This window comes from Bufo bufo, chromosome 10 (genome assembly GCF_905171765.1).
Source record: "Bufo bufo chromosome 10, aBufBuf1.1, whole genome shotgun sequence".
Classification (NCBI taxonomy): Eukaryota; Metazoa; Chordata; class Amphibia; order Anura; family Bufonidae; genus Bufo; species Bufo bufo.
This window is the reverse complement of record NC_053398.1, coordinates 146,300,686-146,313,163: the sequence shown is the minus strand read 5'-3', so window position 1 is coordinate 146,313,163 and position 12,478 is coordinate 146,300,686. Positions and strand designations below refer to the sequence as shown.

General features: G+C 45.7%; 1 protein-coding gene across 1 annotated transcript in view; it reads right to left on the bottom strand.

Moving 5' to 3' along the window:
- ATP2C2 (ATPase secretory pathway Ca2+ transporting 2) overlaps positions 1 to 12,478 on the bottom strand; it is a 65,383-nt gene that overhangs the window by 37,931 nt on the left and 14,974 nt on the right. The window contains 5 exon segments of the mRNA XM_040410546.1: positions 159 to 220; positions 2,517 to 2,552; positions 2,642 to 2,731; positions 3,101 to 3,217; positions 4,092 to 4,202. Of these exon segments, the coding sequence (XP_040266480.1) occupies positions 159 to 220; positions 2,517 to 2,552; positions 2,642 to 2,731; positions 3,101 to 3,217; positions 4,092 to 4,202 (416 nt within the window).

The window sequence follows — 12,478 nt, the reverse complement described above, 5'->3', positions numbered from 1 at the left end:
CATGCCTCCATTCACAGACAGCAAGCAGAGATTTTGAAAACTAAAGAAAAGTCTATTAAACAGCTGTAGACCTTTAATTTAGGTTCAAACTGCTCATAAAACAAGACAAAATGAACCCGGTCACATGACCACAGGGAGAATTTGGGGGTACTACTCACCAGTTACATTCGGGGGGCACCAGTTTGTTTAACTCCTCAAGAGATTTTTCTGAGCGATATTCCTGTCGATAGAAGAGAAATGGATCAGGTTTGGGCTTGTGACCTTCCCCTCTTCATCAAGTGTTCCCCATTCACACGTCCGCAACGTGTTTTGCGGATACACGGAGCCGCGAATCCGCAAAACACGGAAAGCGGCAATGTGCACATTGTCAGGGGGAGGGGGTGATGAGATGTGGGGGGTCAGGAGGCAGCTCAGCCAGGTGGTCCCCACAATCAGAGGAGGGGGGTGATGAGATGCGGGGGGTCAGGAGGCAGCTCAGCCAGGTGGTCCCCCACAATCAGGGGGGGGGGGGGGGGTGATATGTGGGGGTCAGGAGGCAGCTCAGCCAGGTGGTCCCCCACAATCAGAGGAGGGGGGTGATGAGATGCGGGGGGTCAGGAGGCAGCTCAGCCAGGTGGTCCCCCACAATCAGGGGGAGGGGGTGATGAGATGCGGGGGGTCAGGAGGCAGCTCAGCCAGGTGGTCCCCCACAATCAGGGGGGGGGGGGGGTGATGAGATGTGGGGGGTCAGGAGACAGCTCAGCCAGGTGGTCCCCCACAATCAGGGGGAGGGGGTGATGAGATGGGGGGGGTCAGGAGGCAGCTCAGACAGGTGGTCCCCCACAATCAGGGGGAGGGGGTGATGAGATGGGGGGGGTCAGGAGGCAGCTCAGCCAGGTGGTCCCCCACAATCAGGGGGGGGGGGTGATGAGATGTGGGGGGGTCAGGAGGCAGCTCAGCCAGGTGGTCCCCCACAATCAGGGGGAGGGGGGTGATGAGATGTGGGGGGTCAGGAGGCAGCTCAGCCAGGTGGCCCCCCACAATCAGGGGGGGGGGGGTGATGAGATGGGGGGGGGTCAGGAGGCAGCTCAGCCAGGTGGTCCCCCACAATCAGGGGGGGGGGGGGTGATGAGATGTGGGGGGGTCAGGAGGCAGCTCAGCCAGGTGGTCCCCCACAATCAGGGGGGGGGTGATGAGATGTGGGGGGTCAGGAGGCAGCTCAGCCAGGTGGTCCCCCACAATCAGGGGGAGGGGGGTGATGAGATGTGGGGGGTCAGGAGGCAGCTCAGCCAGGTGGCCCCCCACAATCAGAGGAGGGGGGTGATGAGATGTTGGGGGTCAGGAGGCAGCTCAGCCAGGTGGTCCCCCACAATCAGGGGGAGGGGGGGGATGAGATGTGGGGGGTCAGGAGGCAGCTCAGCCAGGTGGCCCCCCACAATCAGAGGAGGGGGGTGATGAGATGTGGGGGGGTCAGGAGGCAGCTCAGCCAGGTGGTCCCCACAATCAGGGGGGAGGGGGGTGATGAGATGTGGGGGGTCAGGAGGCAGCTCAGCCAGGTGGTCCCCACAATCAGGGGGAGGGGGTGATGAGATGTGGGGGGTCAGGAGGCAGCTCAGCCAGGTGGTCCCCACAATCAGGGGGAGGGGGGTGATGAGATGTGGGGGGGTCAGGAGGCAGCTCAGCCAGGTGGTCCCCCACAATCAGGGGGAGGGGGGTGAGATGTGGGGGGGTCAGGAGGCAGCTCAGCCAGGTGGTCCTCCACAATCAGGGGGGGGGGGGGGTGATGAGATGTGGGGGGGGGGGGTCAGGAGGCAGCTCAGCCAGGGGGTCCCCCACAATCAGGGGGGGGGGTGATGAGATGTGGGGGGGTCAGGAGGCAGCTCAGCCAGGTGGTCCTCCACAATCAGGGGGGGGGGGGTGATGAGATGTGGGGGGGTCAGGAGGCAGCTCAGCCAGGGGGTCCCCCACAATCAGGGGAGGGGGGTGATGAGATGTGGGGGGGTCAGGAGGCAGCTCAGCCAGGTGGTCCCCCACAATCAGGGGGAGGGGGGTGAGATGTGGGGGGGTCAGGAGGCAGCTCAGCCAGGTGGTCCCCCACAATCAGGGGGAGGGGGGTGAGATGTGGGGGGGTCAGGAGGCAGCTCAGCCAGGTGGTCCCCCACAATCAGGGGGAGGGGGGTGAGATGTGGGGGGGTCAGGAGGCAGCTCAGCCAGGTGGTCCCCCACAATCAGGGGGGGGGGGGTGATGAGATGTGGGGGGGTCAGGAGGCAGCTCAGCCAGGTGGTCCCCCACAATCAGGGGAGGGGGGTGATGAGATGTGGGGGGGTCAGGAGGCAGCTCAGCCAGGTGGTCCCCCACAATCAGGGGGGGGGGGGGTGATGAGATGTGGGGGGTCAGGAGCGGTCCCCTGCACACCATGGGGCGACTCTCTGACCGGTCAGGGTCCGCGGTGTAAGGTGCAAACGCTTATATTACAGAGGGATAGGAAATAACAAGGTGTCGCGCGCTGGGACGGCGGTGTCCGAAGAACTCATACCTGCACGAAAGCCACGGTCACCACGATTAATATCGCCTGCCGCAAATCAAGAGGACAGAACACGGTTAGAGAAACATAGACAAGAGAGGATCAGCAATATGGCGGACTCTGGCCCTTCCACTCACCACTGTGATGCTGACGGCGTCCTCGTACTCCTTGGTCACGACGCTGACCAGCGCGGAGCCCAGCAGCAGCAGGATGAGCGGATTAGTGAACTTTAGAGAAAAAGAAACCATGACAGAGCGAGAAATTCACTGGGCGTCCTCTGGAGACGCTCAGATGGAACCGCGCGGCGGCGTCCATTATCATCCATTATCGTATAGGGATCAGACTGGTGTGGCCGTCACGTGGACAATATCCTCGGCCTTCACTTAAAGGGCCAGTAACCCCCACATCTGCGTACACTGCAAATCGGCAGGCTACTACTTACTGTATATAAAGGATTGGGAAATATGGTTTCCCCCCCCCCGATCATCCCGGGACCCACATTTTATACAACACGGAGCGATCGCCCTGGGAGTAGGATTACGAGCCATCACAAATCATTTCCAGGTCAGGGTCCCTTTAAGAGAGGTCGATCGTACCTGTCCCAGGTATTTCTTCCAGATGGGATCGGAATTATCCACCTGAAACTCGTTCCAGCCATGTTTCCCCCGGCGCTGGAGCACGGAGCCCTCGGACAGGCCGCTGTTCACATCCACCTGGACAGAGGGGCGACATTATACCGTTATCACCGTGTGGGGGCAGGGCGGCGTTCTCGACTCTGTAAGGCCTCATGCACAGGCCCCGTCTGGATCCGGACCCATTCAACTTGATCCGTATAAAAACCACAAAGTTCTATTTTTTTGCGGTGCGGACGCTGTTTGTGGGCGGAAATACGGACACGGCCGTGTGCAGGTGGCAGAACCTTGAACTACGATAACACAGCCCCGGGGGTGACGCGACCGGACGGGCGGGACGGGGCCCACAACACAAGAGGACAATACCCGGAGGAATGTGCTGCAGGGATGGGCAGCCAGGTAAAAGCCACCAAGGTCACATAAAGGGCGAAGCAACACACAGATCGCACGCGATGACATGGGGGGGGGGGGGCATTCGCCACCGGGGGGCCGGCAGAGTGATGTCTCTACATCACAACCCCCCCCCCCCCCCCCCCCCCCCCCCCCCTCTCTGTACATCTCGTCACCGTCTGTAAGATATTCAGCCTTCACTCCATCTGATGCAGCTTGCGGGGTAAAGAATGGAGGGTTTCGTTCTGATCTAGGTGAATATGTAACAAGGCGGAGCTTATTTGGGATATCGCTGCCATGGCAACATCACCCATGACAACCAGAATGAAACTTCCATTCTTTACACTGCAGCCTGCATCCACAGAGCAATGGTATTTATAACATCATCAAACATTTCTAACCCCCGGCTGATCACACAGACATCATCTGACAACCTCAGGTCACATTGAACACAAAAATATATCAAGAAGAATGTAGAAAATGTATCAATAACGACAGGAAACGGGAACGGCCGGGGGGGGGGGGGGGGGCGCCATCACCGCAGAAACCTGACGGAAAGGCTCACATGTAAGAACTTAATGAGCTCGCTCTCATCCAGCCGGCTCGCTTCCTTGGCAGGTAACGGGATGATGTCATCTTCTTGTCCCACAGATTTCAGCTCACACTGATCATCCGCCTGCGGTAATAAGAAGAAGGAGACATTAATACACCAATACCGCGAGCAACCCCCACCCCCGACAACACCACAGATACACAACCCTCCTGTCCCAAGGAAATCTATAGTGGCAGTATTATAGTAGTTATATTACTGTACATAGGAGCAGTATTATAGTAGTTATATTCTTGTACATAGGAGCAGTATTATAGTAGTTATATTCTTGTACATAGGAGCAGTATTATAGTAGTTATATTCTTGTACATAGGAGGCAGTATTATAGTAGTTATATTACTGTACATAGGAGCAGTATTATAGTAGTTATATTACTGTACATAGGAGCAGTATTATAGTAGTTATATTCTTGTACATAGGAGGCAGTATTATAGTAGTTATATTACTGTACATAGGAGCAGTATTATAGTAGTTATATTACTGTACATAGGAGCAGTATTATAGTAGTTATATTCTTGTACATAGGAGCAGTATTATAGTAGTTATATTCTTGTACACAGGAGCAGTATTATAGTAGTTATATTCTTGTATATAGGAGCAGTATTATAGTAGTTATATTCTTGTACATAGGAGCAGTATTATAGTAGTTATATTCTTGTACATAGGAGCAGTATTATAGTAGTTATATTCTTGTACATAGGAGGCAGTATTATAGTAGTTATATTCCTGTACATAGGAGCAGTATTATAGTAGTTATATTCTTGTACATAGGAGCAGTATTATAGTAGTTATATTCTTGTATATAGGAGCAGTATTATAGTAGTTATATTCTTGTATATAGGAGGCAGTATTATAGTAGTTATATTCTTGTACATAGGATCAGTATTATAGTAGTTATATTCCTGTACATAGGAGCAGTATTATAGTAGTTATATTCCTGTACATAGGAGCAGTATTATAGTAGTTATATTACTGTACATAGGAGCAGTATTATAGTAGTTATATTCTTGTACATAGGAGCAGTATTATAGTAGTTATATTCCTGTACATAGGAGGCAGTATTATAGTAGTTATATTACTGTACATAGGAGCAGTATTATAGTAGTTATATTCTTGTACATAGGAGCAGTATTATAGTAGTTATATTCCTGTACATAGGAGGCAGTATTATAGTAGTTATATTACTGTACATAGGAGCAGTATTATAGTAGTTATATTACTGTACATAGGAGCAGTATTATAGTAGTTATATTCTTGTACATAGGAGCAGTATTATAGTAGTTATATTCCTGTACATAGGAGGCAGTATTATAGCAGTTATATTCTTGTACATAGGAGGCAGTATTATAGCAGTTATATTCTTGTACATCGGAGCAGTATTATAGTAGTTATATTCTTGTACATAGGAGCAGTATTATAGCTGTTATATTCTTGTACATAGGAGGCAGTATTATAGTAGTTATATTCTTGTATATAGGAGCAGTATTATAGTAGTTATATTCTTGTACATAAGAGCAGTATTATAGTAGTTATATTCTTGTACATAGGAGCAGTATTATAGTAGTTATATTCTTGTTTATAGGAGCAGTATTATAGTAGTTATATTCTTGTACATAAGAGCAGTATTATAGTAGTTATATTCTTGTACATAGGAGCAGTATTATAGTAGTTATATTCTTGTACATAGGAGCAGTATTATAGTAGTTATATTCTTGTATATAGGAGCAGTATTATAGTAGTTATATTCTTGTACATAAGAGCAGTATTATAGTAGTTATATTCTTGTACATAGGAGGCAGTATTATAGTAGTTATATTCCTGTACATAGGAGCAGTATTATAGTAGTTATATTCCTGTACATAGGAGGCAGTATTATAGTAGTTATATTCTTATACATAGGAGGCAGTATTATAGTAGTTATATTCTTGTACATAGGAGGCAGTATTATAGTAGTTATATTCTTGTACACAGGAGCAGTATTATAGTAGTTATATTCTTGTATATAGGAGCAGTATTATAGTAGTTATATTCTTGTACATAGGAGCAGTATTATAGTAGTTATATTCTTGTACATAGGAGCAGTATTATAGTAGTTATATTCTTGTACATAGGAGGCAGTATTATAGTAGTTATATTCCTGTACATAGGAGCAGTATTATAGTAGTTATATTCTTGTACATAGGAGCAGTATTATAGTAGTTATATTCTTGTATATAGGAGCAGTATTATAGTAGTTATATTCTTGTATATAGGAGGCAGTATTATAGTAGTTATATTCTTGTACATAGGATCAGTATTATAGTAGTTATATTCCTGTACATAGGAGCAGTATTATAGTAGTTATATTCCTGTACATAGGAGCAGTATTATAGTAGTTATATTACTGTACATAGGAGCAGTATTATAGTAGTTATATTCTTGTACATAGGAGCAGTATTATAGTAGTTATATTCCTGTACATAGGAGGCAGTATTATAGTAGTTATATTACTGTACATAGGAGCAGTATTATAGTAGTTATATTCTTGTACATAGGAGCAGTATTATAGTAGTTATATTCTTGTACATAGGAGCAGTATTATAGTAGTTATATTCCTGTACATAGGAGGCAGTATTATAGTAGTTATATTACTGTACATAGGAGCAGTATTATAGTAGTTATATTACTGTACATAGGAGCAGTATTATAGTAGTTATATTCTTGTACATAGGAGCAGTATTATAGTAGTTATATTCCTGTACATAGGAGGCAGTATTATAGCAGTTATATTCTTGTACATAGGAGGCAGTATTATAGCAGTTATATTCTTGTACATCGGAGCAGTATTATAGTAGTTATATTCTTGTACATAGGAGCAGTATTATAGCTGTTATATTCTTGTACATAGGAGGCAGTATTATAGTAGTTATATTCTTGTATATAGGAGCAGTATTATAGTAGTTATATTCTTGTACATAAGAGCAGTATTATAGTAGTTATATTCTTGTACATAGGAGCAGTATTATAGTAGTTATATTCTTGTTTATAGGAGCAGTATTATAGTAGTTATATTCTTGTACATAAGAGCAGTATTATAGTAGTTATATTCTTGTACATAGGAGCAGTATTATAGTAGTTATATTCTTGTACATAGGAGCAGTATTATAGTAGTTATATTCTTGTATATAGGAGCAGTATTATAGTAGTTATATTCTTGTACATAAGAGCAGTATTATAGTAGTTATATTCTTGTACATAGGAGGCAGTATTATAGTAGTTATATTCCTGTACATAGGAGCAGTATTATAGTAGTTATATTCCTGTACATAGGAGGCAGTATTATAGTAGTTATATTCTTATACATAGGAGGCAGTATTATAGTAGTTATATTCTTGTACATAGGAGGCAGTATTATAGTAGTTATATTCTTGTACATAGGAGGCAGTATTATAGTAGTTATATTCTTGTACATAAGAGCAGTATTATAGTAGTTATATTCTTGTACATAGGAGGCAGTATTATAGTAGTTATATTCTTGTACATAGGAGACAGTATTATAGTAGTTATATTCTTGTACATAGGAGCGGTATTATAGTAGTTATATCCTTGTACATAGGAGCAGTATTATAGTAGTTATATCCTTGTACATAGGAGGCAGTATTATAGTAGTTATATTCCTGTACATAGGAGCAGTATTATAGTAGTTATATTCTTGTACATAGGAGCAGTATTATAGTAGTTATATTCTTGTACATAGGAGCAGTATTATAGCAGTTATATTCTTGTACATAGGAGCAGTATTATAGTAGTTATATTCCTGTACATAGGAGCAGTATTATAGTAGTTATATTCTTGTACATAGGAGCAGTATTATAGTAGTTATATTCTTGTACATAGGAGGCAGTATTATAGTAGTTATATTCTTGTATATAGGAGCAGTATTATAGTAGTTATATTCTTGTACATAGGAGCAGTATTATAGTAGTTATATTCTTGTACATAGGAGCAGTATTATAGTAGTTATATTCTTGTACATAGGAGGCAGTATTATAGTAGTTATATTCTTGTACATAGGAGGCAGTATTATAGTAGTTATATTCTTGTACATAGGAGGCAGTATTATAGTAGTTATATTCTTGTACATAGGAGGCAGTATTATAGCAGTTATATTCTTGTACATAGGAGGCAGTATTATAGTAGTTATATTCTTGTACAGAGGAGGCAGTATTATAGTAGTTATATTCCTGTACATAGGAGTAGTATTATAGTATATTCTTGTACATAGGAGGCAGTATTATAGTAGTTATATTCTTGTACATAGGAGCAGTATTATGGTAGATATATTCTTGTACATAGGAGGCAGTATTATAGTAGTTATATTCTTGTACATAGGAGCAGTATTATAGTAGTTATATCCCTGTACATAGGAGCAGTATTATAGTAGTTATATTCTTGTACATAGGAGGCAGTATTATAGTAGTTATATTCTTGTACATAGGAGCAGTATTATAGTAGTTATATTCTTGTACATAGGAGCAGTATTATAGTAGTTATATTTCTTGTACATAGGAGCAGTATTATAGTAGTTATATTCTTGTACATAGGAGCAGTATTATAGTAGTTATATTCTTGTACATAGGAGCAGTATTATAGTAGTTATATTCTTGTACATAGGAGCAGTATTATAGTAGTTATATTCTTGTACATAGGAGGCAGTATTATAGTAGTTATATTCTTGTACATAGGAGCAGTATTATAGTAGTTATATTCTTGTACATAGGAGGCAGTATTATAGTAGTTATATTCTTGTACATAGGAGCAGTATTATAGTAGTTATATTCTTGTACATGGGAGCAGTATTATAGTAGGTTTATTCTTAAAAAAACTTCCTGCTAGATCTACTTCATAGGAGGAACAGCGATGTGTGCTCCGGCCCGTACACCGTTCGCCGTGGCCCCATTGCTACAATGCAGTATCCGTATTCTGTACAACACTGACAAATCAGTCATGTGCGAAAATAGTGAATTTCAAAACGCTGTAGAAAACCGGGTGTCAATTCCATTATTAAAAAGGCAAAATCCATTAATAGAGTATTTTATAAAAATTATTTTTAGGGCATTTTGGGACGTTTTTAAGTAAAGTTGCATATAATTTTAGCTACAGTATGTCTCCCAGTTAGGGTGCTGCGGCGCAGGTAATTGTGGGTCAGGGGAATGATCTGATCAGTAATGAGGGTCCACATGTCACCAACCTGCTGGCTCCACACAGGTCACCGCTGCCACCCAACATGTCCTCGCAGGAGGATTGCTCCGATGACAGCAGAACCGTGCACTTCAGGAATGTCCTAATACTATGTAAATGTCACTGATGTTACATCAGCCACGAGATGCTGCACCTAACCACGGGGTCCCCCACAGCACAGATTATTAACTAGACTATCTGCAGAGCATCGCTCTGTCCTCTACCTCCTGACAGATACATAGTGATATATCCTGCAGATTATTACACCACTGACCTCTCTAGAGATCTGCAGAACATCGCTCTCTTCTCTCTACCTCCTGACAGATAGTGATATATCCTGCAGATTATTGCACCTCTGACCTCTCTACAGATCTGCAGAACATCGCTCTCTGCAGATTATTGCACAATATCCCCGGCCGGCTCTGCCCCACCTTAGTTAACCAGAATCAAGGGCTCTGAGCTCTTGGTGATTAATCCTCCATTCAGGTGCGGATCAGCGGTGTCAGGTCTCGGGGCCGGTGACGCAGGAGGAATGTGAACAGTTTATTTAAGGAGCAGAAAAAGCAGAGAAACCTGAAAGACAAGGAAGCCGTTACCGTCTGGAGGGGCCCGGTGTTCTCCAGGTCGGCCCGGACACATCTGGATAAAGAGGCGACAATGGCGCTGTCCACGACCCCCCGTCTGTGCAGCCCAATCAATGGGCGAAGACTTCTGAATATTTCCAATATACTTTGATTGTCATTATTAAGACCTCTATTTGCTGTCAGTGAATGAGAACATTTACAGACAGCAGCTGAGAAACTGTCTTGACATACCCCTTCCTCACAGCTGAGGGTTTGTTACAGTAGCTTCAATCCTCTGTGGGCCAAACAGAGAGACCGCCCTGTGTCTGTGCATTTAGCCCAATGTACGAGCTGGGAAAATCTTCGGCGTGTACGTTTATTTACCCGTAGGCTTCCGTCTGGCGTACATGGCCTAGCACAGATTTTCTACTGTGTAGGAAAGTGCTGCAGAGATGGCGGTATACCATGCAGTATATGGGTGTACGGCGTCTGTCCCAGGCGTATACATTATCAACGCGTCGCCCTACTGTAGGCTGAAACGCAACGTATATACTGACACACTGTAACAAGCGCATCAGCTGCCTGTACAGGACTAGATCGGGATGTGTTCTCAGCCTTGGGATGTAAGCAAGAATATTTCCATTCACTCACAGCAAGCAGAAATCTTGAAAATGGTGAGGAACTGAAACACAAAGTCTATTAGAAAGCTGCAGAACGTCCCGTTAGGTTTTGCTGACTGTGGGTGACTTAAAGCCCCCAATCTAAAGTGTCCGAGTGCGGGCAGAGCCCATGGGGCCTCCCACCTTGGCAGAACATTACACCGACTCTGGGGGCTTCTGACCTCTCAATGGCCCCCCGTTGTCTGGTAGTGGGGGTTGTGTCTCCAGGTGGTACCAAAGAGGCCTCTCCAGCATCTTCCGAGCAAGGACTTCCCTTTTAATGGGGGACAGAAGGTGCTCGCCTCCTGGACGCCGCTTCAGAATAAATAGGTGTACTGTGCCTTTAAGAGGAAACAAAACAATAAAGGCGTGAGGACCAGAAGGAGAACACAAGAGCGGGTTTACATTACGCAGCATCGCGTGACACAAGGAAACACTGGACGGAGACAGGGATTGCTGGGACTTGTCCTCCTACCTCACAGAAAGGAGCCACTTTGGCCCCGATTTATCAACAGGGGACAATGTGACGTTCGTCTTCAGATTCGTCTCTTTGGGTCCGATTTATAAAAGTGGTCGAATTTACAACGGGCAAAATATGACATTCTTCCTTCTCTTCACCGACACAAAGGAGCGAAAGCAGAAGAGACAACTTATAATGAATGAGGCCAAAAACCAACTTACTCCACAGGAACGGCCGCAAACAAAAATAACCGTGGCCCCTGCAGACCGCCGAGAAATGTGTCTCATTAGTAAAAGGACAGAAGAGCCACAAATGACCCCAAAATAAAGACTAAGCCAGGTTAATAAATCAGGCCCCCTGTCTTTCAGTTCCTCGTCAGTTTGCAAGATCTCTGCTTGCTGTTGCTGAGTGGTACAAGGCTAGTTACAATGTATCAGTGTAGACAATGCTCAGTCCCGGAGTCCAGGCTCCTACCTGCACATAGATGGCAGCTGGGTCCTGGTGCTTTACTGTAGGATAAGACCCTAGAAGGCATTTGGCAGGTGGGGCCCCGGTTACAGATTCTACATTAGGGCCCGGGAGTTTGAAGACGATGCCCATGAGCCAGGACTATCAGGGGTGTATGGTGAGAAGATTCGTGGGCGCTTCAGCCCGGCTTCCCTCACCACCGCCTCCACCTCCCGGTGACCTACTTCTGCCACAATACAGCACCGGGGAGGCCACGCTGCCAGTCTCGGCTAATTGGCACCTGGAATCAGCACCTTCCCCCCCCCCCAAAAAAAGGAGAAAATGAAGCGGTCTGACAATGCCAGCGCGGGTACACACAGGGCATTGTTCGTGGACCTGGCACAGGAGGCCTATGGGCTTAACTCTTTGTGGTGGAGTCAATTCATTCAGTGCCTCGTGATAAGCTGAAGACCCCCTGAGACATGTAGATAGGAGGAGGCGTCATCGTGCTGGAAGAAGACATCTGCAACATCTGTTTACAGCTCCCAAAACAGAGTGCAAGCTCTTTAGGGCAGAGCACCGAGCATGGACCACATAGAACTGCTGCCCCAGGAACAGGGGGCGAGGATGGTTTCCATCCCCCCCTATAGAAGGTAACCCAACCTCCGGTCAGGGGCAGATGGAGCAGTAGGGTAGTCGGGCAGTGTCCACCCTGAATGGCGCACAGGCATCACTAGTCTCAGTCCGTGACCCCCTGACTCATACTTCGGGTATTTACGATGCCTCTACAGAGCGCACATTACAATACCGGCACCGCGCCGCCGAGAAAGGCCCAGCTGTCAGGATCCTCCATGTTGACACAGATAATAAAAGAGACATAATAGCTTCAACATGTGGAGCCATAAAGCTGGTCAACATGGGTGTCAGAGGGTGTGGGTGGGTACGCCCAAACTGGGTGCATAGAATCAGGATATAGGGATGGTTCTGGGCATG